This window comes from Protobothrops mucrosquamatus, unplaced genomic scaffold (genome assembly GCF_001527695.2).
Source record: "Protobothrops mucrosquamatus isolate PMUCROS unplaced genomic scaffold, P.Mucros_1.0 scaffold_178, whole genome shotgun sequence".
Lineage (NCBI taxonomy): Eukaryota > Metazoa > Chordata > Lepidosauria > Squamata > Viperidae > Protobothrops > Protobothrops mucrosquamatus.
In genome coordinates, this window is record NW_015386254.1 from 42,914 (window position 1) to 62,468 (window position 19,555).

The following is a 19,555-nucleotide window of genomic DNA, read 5'->3' on the forward strand; positions in this document are numbered from 1 at the left end:
GGGCCGGGCGGCGAAGAGCCGCGGCTGCCCGGGCCGAGGTGGGGCCAGGCGGCAGAGAGGTTGGCGGCGGCGGCAGCGGCAGCAGGAGGACGGGGAAGGGGCGCGGCTGCCCGGGCCGAGGTGGGGCCGCGCGGCGGAGACCTTATATCGGCGTATAACACGCACACATCATTTGCCCCCTATTTTCAGGGGAAAAAAGTGTGTGTTATACGCCAATAAATACGGTATATGCGCAAAGATGAAAAGATCTGGCAATACCTACAACTTATGCCCTTGACTTACAACAGTTTATTTAGTGACCGTTCAAAGTTACAATGGCACTGAAAAAAGCGACTTATGACCACTTTTTACACTTAAGACCACTGCAGCATCCCCATACTCCTGTGATCAAAATTCACACACTTGGCAACTGACTCATATTTATGATAGTTGCAGTGGTCAGGTGATCACCTTTTGTGACCCTCTGACAAAGCCAATGGGGAAGCCAGATTCACTTAACAACCATGTTACTAAGTTAACAATTGCAGTGATTCACTTAACTATGGCAAGAAAAGTCATAAAATGGGGCAAAATTCACTTAACAAATGTTTCATTTAGCAACATTAATTTTGGACTCAATTGTGGCCATAAGTCAAAGACTACCTGTATCTACATTTACTGGTACTGACCTTTTGCATAAAAAAGAAAAAAATGAACTATGATTTATGGTTTCAATGGTTAGATAGGCTAGACCAGTGGTGGCAAACCTGTGGCACGCAGAGCGCTCTCTGTGGGCACGCGTGCCATCGCCCCAGTCCTAGGACTTCAGCTTTTTCGCTTTAGGCCTCCGCCGCCATGGGCAAAAAAAAAAAAAAAAAAAAGGTTCAATCAATCAATTTCAACTTCTTGCGGGGGAAAAAAAAGATCTCGCAAAGTTGGAATTGATTGATTGAACTTCTTAGTCCCACCAAGTCTGCTGTTACTACCACAGCCATGCCCACCCAATGGGCCACGCCCACCCGGCACCCGATGATACACAAGTGGGTTTTGGGTTGCAGTTTGGGCACTCGGTCTCTAAAAGGTTCGCCATCACTGGGCTAGACTATAGAAAGAAGAGAGTCACAATGTAACTTTAGTACAATTTATAATTGTGCTATAATTGTACCTGCTGTAAAGATTGGAAGCCATTTTATATCTTTTTTCTTTCTTTTCAATTTTTTCTGCTTTTTCCTTTTGTACTTCTCAACTTTTTTCATTTTCTCCCTTTTCTCTTTTCTCTTTTACCTGCACTAAACATAAGTTTGATCCCCCTCACCTTCAATTCCAGATCACTTACAAACTATTTTTTAAAATAAAAATCCCAAGAAAGAAATCTTGGGAAACCAAGCCATGGCATGTTCTTTGCTCAACTCCACAAAATTCCCATTTAGAGAATCAAAGCAGTTTTTTCATTATTCTCAAGATGTGCTTCACTGTTAATCAAATTCCCCACAGCTGTGATACTAAATCCAAATGATATGGCTCCATTTCAGTTCAAGCTTTAAATATATTTACTTTTATCTCACGAGAATGCAATACATTTTGCCAATTTATCAATTACCTCTCGTTTTCTCTGTTCTTTTTTAAGCTGTGCAATCTCTTTGTTTCTTCTAGATTCATTCATCCTGGCTTTCTCTTGTTCTTCTTTCATTTGTTTCATCAAACGTACCTGTATAAAAGTTGTTATTTCACAATCTTTAAAATATAGCTTTTTCTCTTCACAGAACCCAGCGAAACTCCTTTGCATTAAAACTTTTTGAACAACTATCATTCACGGTGCTAGATTGCTTATAATAACCTCCTGGCAGTTTTTGATTACTGCAGTAGACAAACAATTACTGAGCAGAAATCAACTCAATCACTGCTTATCACATTGTAACTTACTGAAGTGGGCGAATCACTGTGTCAAAGGCAAAGATCTCTACAGCATCAGCATCATAACATTTGCATACAAGAAGAAATATACAAGAAGGGGACAGTTGTGAAAACTCCCATCACATGTGAATAGAAATGCAGGTTCAAACATTATACTGGTAAGTGACCATTTTCATTTATGAGCAATGGGTAACATTGCAGCCTTGATCAAGTCATTCAGATGGTTTCAAGCAGCAAAATGAAAGAAAGGGTATCTGGTAATACAGCTGATCATTCAGGTGGATGCACACAATATTAGAATTTGTAAGGTGAGGTGGGATACCTTTGTTTTCTTCATTTCTGCAACATCCTGTTGCAATTTTTTCAGTTGCTTTTCATACTGCGACTGATTTTTAAGTAATCGTGCATGTTCTTTCTGGGCTGCCTGAAGCCTCTGCACTTCTTTATTCATGGACTGGAGCTTCTTTTCATATTCACTTTTAATCTTTTTTGCTTTTTCTTCTGAGCAGGACTCCACTGAACCTAACAATGTTAATGGATTTCTCAGCACACGAGTTATGATCACACACATTCTAGCCTTAAAATAAGGCACAATGCTAAGTTGGATCAGTTTTCAATTTTTGCTAGTTTTCCTTTTTACTAGATTTTTTTAAACAAGGGGAGGAAAAGCAAAACAAAAGATCTTTGTACCTCTTATGTCATGGGCCTCCATTTTGATATGCTAGATGGCTGTCATAGACATAGCAGGAGAACACCATGAGAATTTTCTCCTCTTGTGTCCCTAGTATTATATTTATCATTGCAACAAGGCTTTGGCTGATCTGAATTAACTTTCAGCTGGACCTCATGTGAAGAATCTTCACATTATTCATAATTATTCAGCTAGCCAACTAATATGAGCCCAAGGCAACATAAGAGAAAGCACATCCTTCATCAATTCTAAAAAGCAAGTCTTGATCCAGGACAGACTAATATATAATACACATTTAACAAATTTGAAGGAATATCACATACCACTTATGCCACAAACATTGTTGCTATTGACAAAGGTAAATGTGATTTAAGAGTTGATGTTGCCACTAAAAAAAGAATGAATGTCTTTTGGCAAAATCTTGGTAAAATATTTGAGATGCACAGCAATAGTGATTGTGCAAACAACTGGTTAGGGCAGTGTTTCTCAACCTTGACAATTTTAAGGCATGTGGACTTCAACTCCCAGAATTCCACAGCCAGCAAAGCTGGCTGTGGAATTCTGGGAGTTGAAGTCCACATGCCTTAAAATTGTCAAGGTTGAGAAACACTGGGTTAGGGGAAATCATGCAAGTTAGGAGGAAGGAGTTGGTTTTCAATACTGGGTGCCTTTTTAAACTATTCTAAATTTCTATCTGCCCATGAGGACTTGGGGAGGAAATGATGGATCATTTGGGGGCAAAAACCCAAATGTTGTTTGTTGTTTGTCTGTTACAGACTTGTAAGACCAAAAGTGGTTACTGGATCTCTGGCATACTATATAATGATTATGACTGTAATTATTCCTAATTATTTAGGTCCTGGGTTTTTTTATTTAATTTAATGCTGCCCACCTACAATAACAAGATGAGTGGCCATATCAATTGTTGAAGTAATAAGCAAACTTCCAGCGTTTGTTAGTTTTTCCTCCCTAACGTAGAATGTCTCTTGTTACTCAGATCTGCAAAAAGTGTGGTAATCCCTCCCAATGATTGCAGCTCATCATGGATACTTATCCCACTCCTGTAGAGAAGTGCAGAAATGGCCTTGATTTATCTACTGCATAAGCACCAACTAATCATCAGAAAGGAAGAGAGAGTGAGAAAGAAACCCAAGATTACACCACCTCAATTCTATCTGGTATTATAGAGTGGGCAGAGACAGAATTTATGAGGTTTCCAAGACATTGTTATTAACAACAAAGTCAGTTATAGTAGTTCTTAGAATGTGTATTACATGAGCTGGTCTCCACAAATATCTGATGACCACATTGGATATTTTTACGTAGACCTATTGCTATTTTCATCAACAATAGATTTTTTTTTAAAAAATCAATACTCTATTTAATCCAATTATTTGGTGAGTGAAAATTGTCTTACCCAGATTCTGAAGCACCTGATCTCTTTCAAGCTGTGTATCTCGAATTTTATGCTGCAACATCATTAGCTTTTCTTCATATTGTCTTTTCAAAGTCTGAAGCCTTCGCTGGCTATTCTCTAGTTCATCAATGAGCTTCTGTTTTATGGCAATTTCACATGTAATGTTTGCTAAATCTGCCTGATAATTCACTATAATTAAGGAAATTAAAAGCATGAAAAAGAATGTAATGCATTGCGGCACTCAAAAACTGGCTATATGATAGAACCTCGATTAGAAATTCAGATTTGTTTGGTGCCCCAAACTGTTTGTATATCTACATTAAACATTTCCAGTATATTTACATTACCATCTTTTTTCTAAATAAGATTATCTATATTATAGTCCTTTAATAGGAAGAACTGATGGCTCCAGCATTAAAGCTTGATTTCTCTTAATAGTCCTTGTTACTTATTCATCAGTACATCTTTTTGTATACATTTTTAATGATAAAGTTGCAATTAAAGTTCAGGCTTACAACTAAGAAATCTTCAGCCGGGATGCATGATTTATGAATGACCGACTGCCTAAAAATAAGCATTTAAAATATCATTTCAAAGTTGAATGTTCATTCTTTCCAAAGCACATTTAATTTTTATATTTATTTTATAAATCTGAAAGCCAAAAGTAAACTGATGGTTAACGTAAAAGCAGAAAACCTACTAAAAAAACCCTCTAATGTCTCACTGAAATCTTTATAACCATAGAGATTTACTGATCATAATATGTCATCCAATCATGAATGTTTCCCGAAATACATATTAAATGTAGTCTCCAGACTGCTTGTCTTAATTTTAAAATATCTATTTAGGTCAAAGGAGAAAATGATGACACATTAAGTACATCTGTCTCTCTGTCTTGCTTACCTTTTTCATCAGAATCAGAATCGGTTTCATCTGAACTTTCAACCACCTCCAAATCTTCATCATCATCCTCTTCTTCCTCGTCATCCTCATTATCGCTATGCTCATGCCCATCTTCCTACAAAAATAAAAAAGAACCAAAAACAGGAACTCCCTCACCATTTCCTTATTTTTAAGTATCATTTTAATTTGATCCCAAAACAAGTTATATGCAGCCTCTCAATATTAAACTAAATTATGAAGAAAATAATATTTTGCACTCCTTTATTTGTATGTATTATGTCCTTTCTTTTACTCATTTCTGTTAAAAACATGATTACAAGACAGAAATTATATTTTCTGTCTGCTTTAGTACAGATTTTCAAAGAAAACAAGTCTCATTATTTATACATGACAAGATGTATTATCACAATACTTACTGTTTCTAGCTCATTATTCTCTCTTTCAGAAATGCCTTTTTCATCTTTTTTCTCCTGCTCATTATCTGTGTTTTCTTCTTTAATAGAACTATGAGAAAAAAATTCAAAGGGGAGGGGGACACTTTAACAATTGGAAGCAAATGTTCCCCCCTTAAGTCAAACAACTTTCTAAAGAATAACAATTTAAATGTTACACAAACTTTTTGCAAGTTCAAAAATCATAAAAATTCAACCCTAGACTCAACTCTGCATTCCATGCGCAACACAGCATTTTGAGGATTCAGAAAGAAAGTTAGCAAAAGATGGCACTTCATAGCCAAAGCCTTATAGAAATATAGGTAAGATCCATTAGAAAGTCTGCAGAGTGAGAGTCTGCCTATTTCATGCCAGAGCAGTGTACGGTTAAGCTGGATGTAAAGCTAGAACCACAGAAAAAAACCGAAAGGCATATTTATGTACATATAATAATTATGTACAGTCATAAAGTTAACACTTTAAAAAGCAGAAGAAAAAAAATGCACAAAAATCTGAAACCGCTTCCAAGACCAACCCTAATCTTGAAAGAAATTGCAATGGTGAAATAAGTGAAAATAAAAAAATAGTATAAGGATATAGGCATTGTAATTAGTATAATGCATGAAATAACATCTCAATAAATTCCACTGTGTTAAATGGAGTTCAACTCCTAGAAATGGAATTTAGAATTGCACCTTTAATCTCCCTCAATAATAGATCTATTTTTTTTAAAAAAAACCACAACTATATTTTAGATAAGCTGTCTGAAATACATTTGCTGTTAAGATTTTCCTTCTACTTCTTTGAACCTGACGTAGTGCTCCTTGAAATTTGAATGAGTATAATAAAAGATTAGCCATGTATTTAAATTTTATTATATACTTGATATGGGTGTGCATAATTTCACTTTATCAATTTGTTTCAAAATATATTTGGTTGAAAGTCAAATAAGACTTTCCATATGAAATCATATGCCTCCAATTTGATTTGATCATTCAGTAAAAAAAAATTGTGCTGTGCAAAATCCCTTTTAAAATCAGTCTCAAAAATCAATCAATCCAAATTTTAGATTGGTCCAAATTGAACTGAACAGATAGACCAAATCAATTCTGCACAATTTCAGCTGCCTAACATAGTATACATCTGGATATGAAATGCTTATCCTATGTTTATTGCAAAATAGGTTATTAATCTAAAAGTATGATTAAATCTCTTTTATTTCAACCTTTGTCCTATTTTTAATTAATACCTCCGGCAGTTATTCTGAAATGTATTATTTTTATCAAACATTTCAAATGAACATAATTCATCTGCATTCAAGATTTTGAGATGCATAATTTTTATCCTTCCCTACTCTTTCTTTTTTTCTGGCCACCAAAGCATACTTTGTTAAATCCTTATAGAAACATTGAAAAGGTAAGTATTACTATAAAATTTAAATCAGCAGAGAAGGAAAATTAAAGTGAATGTGTACTATTGCTTGACCACAGTCAATTCAAATTTAAATTACTACTACTCCAAGCTTTCTCACCTAATCTTTTCTGAAGGGTAGAATATCCCAAATATATCTTATGATCAAATCAAGTTGGATTTCATATGGAAAGTCTGATTGGCGATTCAATCAAACTGATTTTGAAACACATTGTTAATACGAAATGCACAACAGTAAGTTGGTTTGCTAAATATTGTCTATATTGGAAATTCCAATTGTGGATTGGGGTAAATCTAAGCTTTAGCAGCACTTGTGATACTGGACAAGATAACAAAACTAACTAGCATGGTCCAGCAAGATACATGATCAATGACATTAAAAACTGCTAAGACATCAAGGAGAGTCATGATGGATGCACCACCCCCAAACTGAAGCTGTTAAATATGATCAACAAGCACAAGCTGTTTCAGTACTACAAGCAGGTCTCAGTCTCAGCTGAAAAAAGCCAGAAAACCCACTTCTAGAGTTGTAGGCCAATTACCTTTTCAACAACCAAAAGGCTGTTTCCCAAAGAAAAGATTAGAGACTGGATGAAAGTTGTCCAACTCCCTTGTGTTAAGTGATGGCTTTTTAAAGAACACGTTGATGAACATATTATTCAAAGTAGCAACACCACCACCTCCCACAAGATGCATTAACCACTGCACGGACCAACCATATGTCACCTCCTAGGAGGCTTTAACCAATCATAAAGGGCATAGCTTCAAACACCCTTGATCATCTGGACCAGGGGTAGTCAACCTTGGCTCTTTTATGACTCGTGCATTTCAATTCCCAGAATTCCTGAGCCAGCTCAGCTGGCTCAGGAATTCTGGGAGTTGAAGTTCACGAGTCATAAAAGAGCCAAGGTTGACTACCCCTGATCTGGACCAACAAATTCAATTTCTTTCCAGATAACCAGGCAAGCCAATCCCTCAGGCAACTCCATAGGATCTATACAAATTGAAACCAATTCCAAGCAACTTTCTTCAGCAGATATTTAGAATAATTTCCACAGAAGCCCTTTAATGTTGCCATGGTCTCTCCTTACCTGTAAAAAGGGATGCAAAAACATATAATTTGTGACATGCTGGTTGTTGTCTGTATGAAATAGGAATCCACTTGCTCATGAAAGCTGCATGTTACAACACAATGAATGGTGACAATGAAAGAAATAGGGTTTGTGGGGAAAATTGTGCTATTTTGAACAAACGGAATCCAGAGAAAAACCTATTCTGTTGGATGTCATGAATGGATATGTAGAAAAAACATAGAACATAGAATAATAGAGTTGGAAGGAACCTTGGAGGTCTTCTAGTTGGACCCCCTGCTAGAGCATTTCAGACAAATGGTTGTCCAGTCTCTTTTTGAAAGCCTCCAGTGGTGGAACAGCCACAACTTCTGAAGGCAAACTAATCCATTGGTTGATTACTCTCACCATTAGGAAATTTCTCCTTATTTCTAGGTTGCTTCTCTCCTTGGTTAGTTTCCATCCATTGTTTCTTGTCTTGCCTTTTGATGCTTTGGAAAATAGTTTGCCCCCTCATCTTCGTGATAGCCCCTCAAATACTGGAACACTGCTATCATGTCACCCCTAGCCTCCAGCCCCCTAATCACTTTTGTTGCTCTTCTCTGCACTCTTTCCAAAGTCTCAATATATTTTTTACCATTGTAGCAACCAGAACTGGATGCAGTATTCCAAGTGTGGTCTTACTACTGCATTTTAACCACTGCCATAGCTCCTGAATGAAAGAGCACAATTTGATTTAATTGCTTATGATGAAAGATTAAGAGAATTGGTAATAGCTACAAGAGGGATTAAGAGACTTTGAATAGGGACAAACCATTATTTGATAATGTCAGCAGTAATCCTGAGAAAAATGGACATGAGAGAAAAGAATATTTGTGAAAGAAACTACAGCAAACCTAGAATGATTGCAGGAAGTTAGTATGAATCTTGTATTATTAAATCAGTGTTGGTTGGGGATGTGATGTTATCTTGTTGGTTGAAAACCTGAATTACTGCAGCCAACAAGAGAAAGATAATATGATGAATGAGTTTGATCTGACCATTCATATACCAAAAACCAAGATGGTTTTGCTTTTACAAGTAAGAATGTTTATGATGCTTTACATAAATGAAGAACTAGACCAAATGGATGAGTTGTAAAACTTCGTAGAATATTTACTAAAGATGGGAAAAGGGATAAGCAAAATTGAAGATATGCAAATATTGCTAGAACAACAATGAGTAGTATGTGGACTGTTGCAAGGAATGTTTGTCAAAATAAGAAAAATGTACAATAGGAATGTGCATGAGCCGTATGAAAGAGCTATGCTGAAGTGCTTTAATCAGAATTTTCTTCTACTGGATACAGAGAATAAATGAGGACACAATTGCAAAATAGGTGAAGAAACATTGAATGGATCAAGAAGAAGGAGAAATTATGCATGTATAGAGGTCAAATCAAAATTTAAAAAATAAGACCAAATACAAGAATCAATGAAGTCCAAAAAATAGAAGTGAAAAATTTAAAGAATAGGCAAAATATGAAGTAATGTATGAATATAGTATGGGGGAAAGATGGTTTACAATTTAAAAAATGTCAGAAAGCTATAACAAATGGTGTTGGTGTAAACTATATCTAGCTGTATTTCCTTTTCCTCATCACACGTCTTAATTTTTTAAAGTATTTCTTACTCCTTACCTGCTTTTCTATAATGAAAATTAGCAAGTTTGTTTCTGAAAAAGAATTACTTTTGAGAATTTAGGAATATCAAAGAAAATGCTATGCAAAATATTTTTCAATTTGTAAACTTTTTGAAGATTTTTTTAAAAATCTGTAATTATGAATTATAAGTTTCAAGCAATTGTTTATATTCAAAAGTACATCATTAAAAAAATTAGATGCTTTGTACCAGTACTTATAGGCTCAAAATCAAAATGACTACAATTTGATTTTTAGCTTTTAAAATTTATATCAAGAATTGAAGAACTCAATTTAAAGGAGTTCAAATTTGAATTTGAATTTTTGCAGATTTTAAATGCAATATTTCATACTTCTGCATAAAATCCATTCATCATTTTACAGATGCATAAACGTGTAAAAAGCATAAAATATGGATGTATAAAATCCACTCATCATTTTAGTTAATAGATATCCTTGGACCGATAACCTTCCTCCCTATTTCTCTGTATAAACCTTGATTTTATTGTAAGCCGTGATGAATAATAAATAAATTTTTGTAACCTAAATAATACAGTATTTGTTAATACTACTGTTACTATTGATAACACAGGTCATGGTACCCTAAATTCTATCCAGCTCTCTATGCAAATATGCTAATTTGAAAGATAAAATCTTCTTAACCAAGAAAATACGTAATCCATGCTTCTTGCTATCTCTTCCCACCACCATTGTCTTCCAGGTTTTTATGTTTTTATACCTAGGTAACTTAAAGAAATTCATTACCACTTGTCACAAGTTTCATGCTTCAAAAAGTAGGAAGTATCAATTAATCCTTGCTGTTTTAGAATGGTAGAATAGAAGAAAGTTGATATAACACTGCTCTTTGTAAGATTTCATCCTGGATTACCAGTTGATTACTGAAATAACAGAAAATAAGCAAAACCAATGGATGGGGGCAAAATAATTATGATTTGTGATCTCAAGGTGATTCCACCCTACAATTCAAACCCCATGATCATTTTTGGAGTCTCTTGCCCCCAAGAGCAGATTGATAAGGAAACGGGGCTGCAATGAGTTGTGTGACTACAGTTCAACTTCTTATATTCTGAAACCAAGCCAATTCTATTTGTAATATAGAAAGTTAAGTTCTCATGTAGATAAAAACATACGACTCCAGCTTACTGAAAATGGTTATTATTATTATTATTATTATTATTATTAATAATAATAATAGTAGTAGTAGTAGTAGTAATAATAATAAAGTTGGAAGGGACCTTGGAGGTCATCGAGTCCAACCCCCTGCTCAGGCAGGAAACCCTATACCATTTCAGACAAATGGCTGTCCAGTCTCTTCTTAAAAACTTTCAGTGTTGGAGCATTCACCACTTCTGGAGGCAGATTGTTCCACTGGTTAATTGTTCTAACTGTCAGGAAGTTTCTCCTTAGTTCTAGGTTGCTTCTCTCCTTGATTAGTTTCCATCCATTGCTTCTCGTCCTGCCTTCAGGCGCCTTGGAGAATAGCTTGACTCCCTCTTCTTTGTGGCAGCCCCTGAGACATTGGAAGACTGCTATCGTGTCCCCCCTCGTCCTTCTCTTCGTTAAACTACACATACCCAATTCCAGCAACCGTTCCTTATATGTTTTAGCATCCAGTCCCCTAATCATCTTTGTTGCTCTTCTCTCTTTCTAGAGTCTCAGGATCTTTTTTACTTCATGGTGACCAAAACTGGATGCAGTAGGAAGTTAAATATTTATGAATGAGTACTTCATTTTTAAATTTTAACTTCAGGATTCATTTGTGGTAAGAGCTCAAGAAAAAGAATCTGTTAAAGACAGCCACGTTGCTGTTATAGTATTGTTTGTAATCTGCTGTACCCAGGGCTTTTTTTGTCATAGAATGCCCAGAACGGAGTTCCGGCACCATTTTTGGATGGAACCTTGTAGGGTAGGCAAGGCAAGTTGTATGACGTGTGTGAGTTCCGGCACTTTTTTTTTTTTTTTACAAAAAAAAGAGCACTGGCTGTACCTATTAAAATGGGTTTTAGTTTACACCCAGCCTCCTTTAAACTGCTCTGGTTAACTTCAATCCCAGATCTACACTTTATTTATTTTGGGGGGGGGGGTTAAATTTAATAACAAGGAAAAGGATTAGTCCAGAAAAAAATACCATATGATGAAACTCCTTTGCTAGATCTATGTAGAATAATATGATTTTACATGTGATCCGAATATTAGTTTTCAAATGACAATCAAAAACCTGGGAAACATTCCGACCTTCGTTCTCCTTGACTGCTTTCCTCAAGTTTCTGCAGCCTTCAAAAGCACCAGGTACAGGAAGACCAAGCCAATGAAGGACAAACCAGACAGTGAAAGCGAGAGCAACAAGAAGGTAAACAAACAAACAAAAAAAATGACATATGAGCTCATGGATTTCAAAGTAGTTTTTTTAAAAAAAAAAGATGATAAAGAAACATAAATAGTTTTTTTAAAAAGGCAATTCATTCATTACAAAATAACAATAGCCATGCTGGGAGTAATGAGAATTGCACTTCAAACACATTTGTACTTCAACATTCATCCTGGGAAGATTGCCCACACCTTTAACACTACAATGTAAGGGAGCAGATAAGCTTCCTAACTTGTCATATTCAGTTCAATCATTTTTAATTTATTCAAGCTTAAAAAAATTCCAGCTTACTTCCATATTTGCAGATTTTTTTGTTCAGATTTTGCAGATTTCAGAATCTGCAGATTTGCAGATTTTGCAGATTTTTTTTTCAAAAGAAAAAGTCCAAATGTACTCACGTTCTAAGATCATATTTTTGCAAGTAGTTTTATCCTGATTATGCTTTTTGAATGTAACTTCAATATTCTGGTATGTACTTTCTCTATATTTTTGCAAGCTTTTTTAAAAAAAATCCAAGTAGATTACAATTCCTGAACTGGATTGGAAATGCAAAACAGATGAATTCATTTCTTGCCTGTTCCTACTCTAAGCATTTGGTTTCCACAGGTCAGCAAATAATTTTAACATGTTCTTGAGTTGGGACCTTTTTAAAATCTTATTATCAGGCTGTTTGGACATACTAATAAAACCATGATTTACCATTTTAGCAGTACAAGTACCATCTTATTATGTATGCATAAAAGAAAGGTTTGAAGAAAAAAGTTGTAGAATTTTTGAAAATTGTGTTCTGAATGCAATGTTTCCTTTTACTCCTTGCAGAAATGCTTACTTAACATAATTTCATCTTATCAATATAAAAGAAACAGATTTTCTCAATGAGAAAATCTTCAGAAAAGTTTGAATCTCTAAATGAAAGACAACATATTTAAAATATCTATTCCATGTTGAAAATGAGAAATTCAACTGTCTATATTTTGCAATAGTAAAATAATGCTTCAGAATTTGGTATGTCAATTATTCCTTATTAGAAAGAAAAACTTCAAAAGCAAAAAAAGATAAAAGAGAGAGGAAGAAAGTGTATACATTTAATGAGGAAAGCTTAGAAATGATTGCAGAATATCGTTTATGCTGAAATATGGCACTGAAACTATGAACTGAGATGAAGATGTTAATGAAATACATAGTAAATAAAGGCAACTGCCAAATTGTGTTACAATTTAACTTAGTTGAATAAAGACATGTAGCTATTTTTAAACTAATTTACCAAATCCATAAATCTTACACATTTTGATATATAAGATAATTATGTTATTGAAGAAACATAAAACCCTTGTTTTATTTGAAGCGAAATATTGCTTAAAGGCCTTTAGTAAATAACATTACCTACTTCAGTTTGGCTGAAATGGGAGACCATGAGTTCTAATCCCACCTTAGGCATAAAGCCAGCTGGGTGACCCTTGTCTAATCACTTTCTTACAGCCCTAGGAAGGAGGCAATGGCAAACCACATCTGAAAAACCTTGCTGAGAAAACTGCAAGGTCTTGAGAATCAAACAAAACCAGGCACAACTGAATGGAAGAGAATCAGAGTCAATTACATTTACTATAAATGAAAGGATGAACATCTACACATAAGACCAGAGAAAAAGTAACTGAGATCCTAAGGCACCATATGCCCTTGAAAACCTTGGGTGTACCCCAAGAGCTTTCCAAAAATTGCTATCAAAATTGGAAGTACTAAATATAAAATTGGACAGTAGGGATGCAAAAGAAACCCCTAAACATTACAGGAAGTTTCAGAGGAACAGAATATTCCATTTTGGGAACAGTTGGTTTTAGACAACAGTGTTGGATGACAATCCTATTAATTTATTATTACAGCTAGATTTATCTATGGTTTCCTTCTGGCTACTTGCATAACCATGCAGAATCTCAAACAAACACTTTGGCCTAATTTTGTTGATAAGGAGAATGTGGAAGAGCATAGTTTAGTTTCACACTGGAAGTGTTCCCATAGGAGGGGAGAAGAGATAACTGCAGATGCTGAGACGGCAGTGGAGGTATAGTCTTAAATTATCAGAACAACTATGGGAATGAGAACTGGGAAAAGATGGGACAGAGGTGTAATGGTTGGGACAAATATTACTCGAGACAGCGCCAGTTACTGAAGATTTATGGTATTAATAAATAATGGTGTGAGTTGAGTTGGATTGGGCACTGTTTATCTTCTGAATATTCATTAGTTTGAAGGCAAATCCGGAGGAGATTGCTGAAGAGTGTTGGGGCATGGTCCAGAGAAGTGTTCTGAAAATTCAAAGAGCATCATAGGATGTAGTCTTTGCTGTTCAGATGATCCCCCAAGGAATGAAGAGGATTGAAGGTTTTATCCACTTAGAAATAAGCCTGACTGACAGAGGGAAAATTGCCATCAATATATGCAAGGACTTTTAAAATTCTAAATTAGGAAATAGATAGGATCAAGATATAGAACAATGGACAGATGCATTAAGTTAACATATAGAGGGCATAAATATCTGGGTAAAAAAAACAGGCTATAAAATATTAATGAGCAAAAAAAAAAAAACCCCACTCCTTTGTTCTGTTTGACTCAAAATGGGGAGAATATAGCTGGGAAATCAAAACTAAACGCTAAACAAATATTTGTTTTTACTGTCTCATTGCTTGAATAAAAGGGGGGGGGGGAATCTGAAATAGCGTTCTGTGTTGAGCTTCTACCAAATCCTGAGAGCCCAGAGAAAGTCCTAAGTCACCTTTAATTAACTATGAGTGTAAATAAAATGTAATCGAGTTTTAGTGTTTGTCCTAGGCCCACTTTTGGAAAAGAAGCCCTTTGAAGCATAATTCAAAAGCTAAGAGTGGCTCTCAGTTGATAAAGAAAAATGATATACCCTTGACGAACAGGTATTTATGTATAATCCTTCTTGGGTCCTTGATTATGTAATAAATTGATATAAGATTATTTGTTTTTAAGATGTTATAGAATGACAAAAAATATAAACGTAAAATAATATGAAATAAAGTGACACAGCAATAAGCTGGATATGAAAAAGAAAAATCAAAATATGCCACTCTTAAAGAAAACCCTGATAGCTACCAAAATCAGCTTGTAGATCTAGCATGTAAATTATGATTGCGATTCCATGACACATTACAGTATTCCAGGGTGTACTTAACTACTATTAATTGAATTAGCCCAACTGCCTGGGTTCACAAGACTCAACCATAAACTAACTATACTGGATGAATTCCCATGATACACTTCATCACAAACAAGGCAATCATAGTTTGCATCCTATGCAGATTTAGCCTGTGCAGTGTTATATATTTTATCTTCAAATTTAAATTTAAATTCAAAGAATTTGTCCTGATTTAAAGGTAACTTCAAGAATGTTAGTCACTATTGTCTTATAAATAAGAAGTGATTATGTATTACTGATCATAATTGCTTGTTTGCAAGATGGATGGCAGGATTCATATACTCAATAATCCAATTAAAGATTTCAGCTAGTTAAGAAGCACTCTATGCAAATGTTCAATTTAACTTCTACCTCTTTTTCTTCTTCTTTTCCTTTTTCTTCAGTTTTTCTAAATCTTTTTTAGCTAGATCCAGGACTTCAATCGTCTCCTTATCAGAGGGAAGCATTGAAGCAGAAAAGGCTGAGGTTCCACCAAAGTATGTTGACCTTGTTGAAGCTCTCGACAAGTTGCGCCGAAGGTTTTCATTCACTGCTTCACTTTCAAATAGCTTAGCTCTTGAAAAAGAAAAAAATATATTGAAAAGAAAGCAGAAGAAAAAATCAAATATAAAATTAGCTAATAAGAATACAATAGCTTATTCAAAATTCAAAGCAATTCATTCACATAAATGCAAAAGGTGGCCCATGGAACTGCATGAAGATAGACAAACAATAGAGTCAATAATATTTTCATCATTATATGACGTTTTTAACAAAGCACAGAGTTTTCTTTTTCATACCAAATTCTTATACGCTGTTAAAAGAATATTGACAAGCCCATAGGTATATGGCCAGTGTTTGTAAGTTTTTTGTTCATCAGGATGAGAAAATAAGGTTAGTAGATAAAGTTTTTTAGATCAGTAAAACACAATGCAAATCTACAGTTTTCCCTGGATTACTGACTGCAAGCTTTGCATGATGCACTTCCCTGTTTATTCCCAATTTGATTTTATACTCCGAGAAAGAGAAACAAATCAGAAATAATTCAACATGATTAATGTACTGAACTTATAAAAGATAGTTCAAACAGGCAACGGCTTAGTGAGATATGAGAATTCCAATAATTTATTTTTTATATATAGAAGTTATATGGAAGAGATGGAAAAATTCAATTAGCTACAATTTAGTGTTACAATATATACTACAATATATATCTTATTAACATCTTACATCCGTGGTGGCAAACCTATGGCACGCGTGCCACAGGTGGCACACAGAGCCCTCTCTGTGAGCACGCGCACCGTCACCGCAGTCCTAGGCCTTCAGCTGGGTTTTATAAAACCTTTTCACTTTAGGCCTCCACCACTGTGTACAAAAAAAAGGTTTAATCAATCAATCAATTTCAACTTCTCACGGGGAAAAAAAGATCTCGCAAAGTTGGAATTGATTTGATTAAACTTTTTAGTCCCACCCAGTCTGCAGTTACCACCGCAGCCACGCATGGCACCCGACGATACATAAGTGGGTTTTGGGTTGCAGTTTGGGCACTCGGAATCTAAAAGGTTCGCCATCACTGTCTTACATCTTACTAACCACAGATTATGAAATAAATCAATTTATTAAATAAATAAACCAAATAAATCTGGTTTACTTCATAAGCCAGAGTTGACACTGCCACAATTTGTCTGCATTCAAATATTATGCCCTCCTAATAAAAAAGAAGCCATGCTGGTTGTGAACTCTGGAACTTGTCATCCAGGACCTGAAGTCATTGAAGATACTGTCTCAAAAATAAAAAAAAATAGCTACAATCTTTTATAATCTAATCATACACAACCAAGCCAAAATTATGACAATATCAGAATGCTACCTGAGATCCTCAATTTCCTTGATATAGTTATGAATCATATTACTGATTTCTTCATTACCCTCTCCTGTAGGAAGAAGAAGAAGATTCTAAGTTGAATATTAGATGGACACAAAATACATGGTTTTAAATGTATTGTACTTGCACAAAGATATCAAAACATTTAAATAAACCAGTCTGAGGTTTCACAGAATCATTTGGTTTGAAGGGACCTTGGAGGTCTTCCAGTTCAACCCCAGCTCAAGGCAGCAGCCTTATACCATCCCAGTTAAATGGTTATCCAATCTATTTTTGAAAACCTCCAGTGACTGAACACCCACAACTCTGGGAAGCAAATTATTACATTGATTAATTATTCTCACAGTCAGGAAATTCTTCTTATTTCTAGGTTGGATGTCTCTTTAATAAGCTTCCACCCATTATTTCTTGTCCTGTCTTCTGGTGCTTTGAAAAATAAGTCAGTCTCCTCTTCTCTGTGACAGCTCCTTAAGTATTGGACTTACTTGTACCCCTTACTCCTTCTGCCTGATAGACTAGATGTAAGTAATTCCCTCAACTGTCCATCATACAATTTAGCCACCAGGCTCCTTATCATCTTTGTTGCTCTTCTCTGTACACTTTCTAGGGTCTCAACATCTTTTTTGCACCACGATAACCAGAATTAGATGCAGTATTCCAAGTATGGCCTCAGTAGTGCAGTGTAAAGCAGTATTATCACTTCACATGATCTTGATACTATACCTCTGTTGATGCAGCCCAGGACTACATAGGCTTTTTTGGTAGCTGCAGCACACTGCTGACTCATACTTAAGTGGGATCCACTAGCACACCTAGATCCCTCTCACAGTTACTAGCTCTTGAGTCAGGTACCACATATTCTGTACCTGTGCATTTGTTTTTTCCTGCCCAAGTCTATAATCTTATTCTTCTCACCAATGAACTGCATCTTGTTGGATAAGGCCCAGCGTTCAAGTCTGTTAAGGTCCTTCAGAATATTGAGTCCATCTTCCAAAGCATTAGAAATCCCCCCCCCCAAACTTGGTGTCATCTGCAAATTTGATGAGTTCCCCTTCTATCCCCTCATGTAAATAATTTATGAAAATGTTGAAGATTGTGGATTCCTTTCTTAATTGTGTTAATAGAGTTCATATTATGATTTGTATAAGGTAGTCTTTAAATCACTCGCACCTGTTTCAGATATTCATGCATTTACAAGATTTACTTAGACCTTTCAAAGCATTAGGATAAAGCTAGTATTTTTCTCAAATATTCAACAAATTCATTCTTTCTTATACATATTCAGTAACTCTTATTATTCAAACTCCTTTTTTAGCATTTAATTTGCCTTCTGACATTTTAAACAGATTAATATATAAAGCTTAAACATGAAATAAATCTTTTTTTGGTGCATATTGCTTGTCCTGCTAAGTCTCATACCTGCATTATTTAATTACATGTAATATGTAATTATGTAATGCATCAACTATTCATAGCAGAATCTGACAATAAATAGTGTTTATTAATCAGACAACTATATAAAATGAGTAAGGTATTAAAGCAGAGCTACCATCATGGCCACCTTTAAAACTTGTCTGCTTAGTTTGATCTAGCAATATCTAAGCTACAGCAGCCTAAACAGCTAACTAAACACTGTGCATCAGAATGTGTTGTAAATCCTATCAGCAAAAGATTTTTGAATTAGAGCTGTATCCTATGATCTAAATGACCTATTTTTTTTCTATTTTGAGCCCCAAAATGAGCATAATCAAAAAGCTTGGATCATATACCAAACTGAGTAGAGAATAATGGCTGAAAGACAAATAAAAGGCCAAGGGTGTTCACAGAGATTCTGTGAAAGTCAATATAGAATGGCTTTTGAACAGTGATGAACTTTGGTTAAGCATATTTCATATTTAGTCGCATTTCTTAATTTGAGAGATTTAAAAGTTACTTTTTTCATAGCAATAGCACTTAGACTTATATACCACTTCATAGTGCTTTCACAACCCTCTCTAAGCAGTTTACAGAGTCAGCATCTTACTCCCAACAACCTGGGTCTTCATTTTACCAACCTCAGAAGGATGGAAGGCTGAATCAAGCTTGAGCTGGTGAGGATCAAACTCCTGGCAGTGAGCAGAGTTAGCATGCAATACTGCATTCTAATCACTGCATCACCATGACTCATAACTGATAACTGGTAACCATAACTGATGATTATCCAGAAATTCTTAGAATAAATGGTTAATCTGTTCAGTAGCCTTTACAATACATGTGTGCATGGGCTTGTAGAGAAAATGCAGCCTCATATACACCTCAGCTATTTCATCTGGTATTATTATGAAACCTGAGGCAGGACAAGAGGAATGGGAGGAAGCTTGTTAAAAGAGAGGTGTAATTGTTCTATGTTCTATTTTCATAAGAGCACCAGAAACTGCACCCTTTTGTAACACTGTGAAATAATGTTCCCGTAGCTAGGAACTAGTTCGTGAACAGAAATTCATAAAATGATCATCATCGCTAAAAGATTTTTGAATTTTATGAAATTTGAACAGCAATAAATTGACACACATAAGCAATTAACAATAAATG

The 19,555-nt window shown here is 35.2% G+C and overlaps 1 protein-coding gene across 1 annotated transcript in view; it reads right to left on the reverse strand.

Moving 5' to 3' along the window:
- The window catches only part of KIF21A (kinesin family member 21A), a 111,947-nt gene that overhangs the window by 33,121 nt on the left and 59,271 nt on the right, over window positions 1-19,555 (reverse strand). Inside the window, exons 10-16 of the mRNA XM_015823446.1 lie at window positions 16,970-17,033; window positions 15,472-15,675; window positions 5,321-5,408; window positions 4,905-5,019; window positions 4,002-4,190; window positions 2,216-2,415; window positions 1,580-1,687 (exon numbers count right to left, since the gene is read on the reverse strand). Coding sequence (XP_015678932.1) covers window positions 1,580-1,687; window positions 2,216-2,415; window positions 4,002-4,190; window positions 4,905-5,019; window positions 5,321-5,408; window positions 15,472-15,675; window positions 16,970-17,033 — 968 coding nt within the window. The remainder of the gene's footprint in view (window positions 1-1,579; window positions 1,688-2,215; window positions 2,416-4,001; window positions 4,191-4,904; window positions 5,020-5,320; window positions 5,409-15,471; window positions 15,676-16,969; window positions 17,034-19,555) is intronic.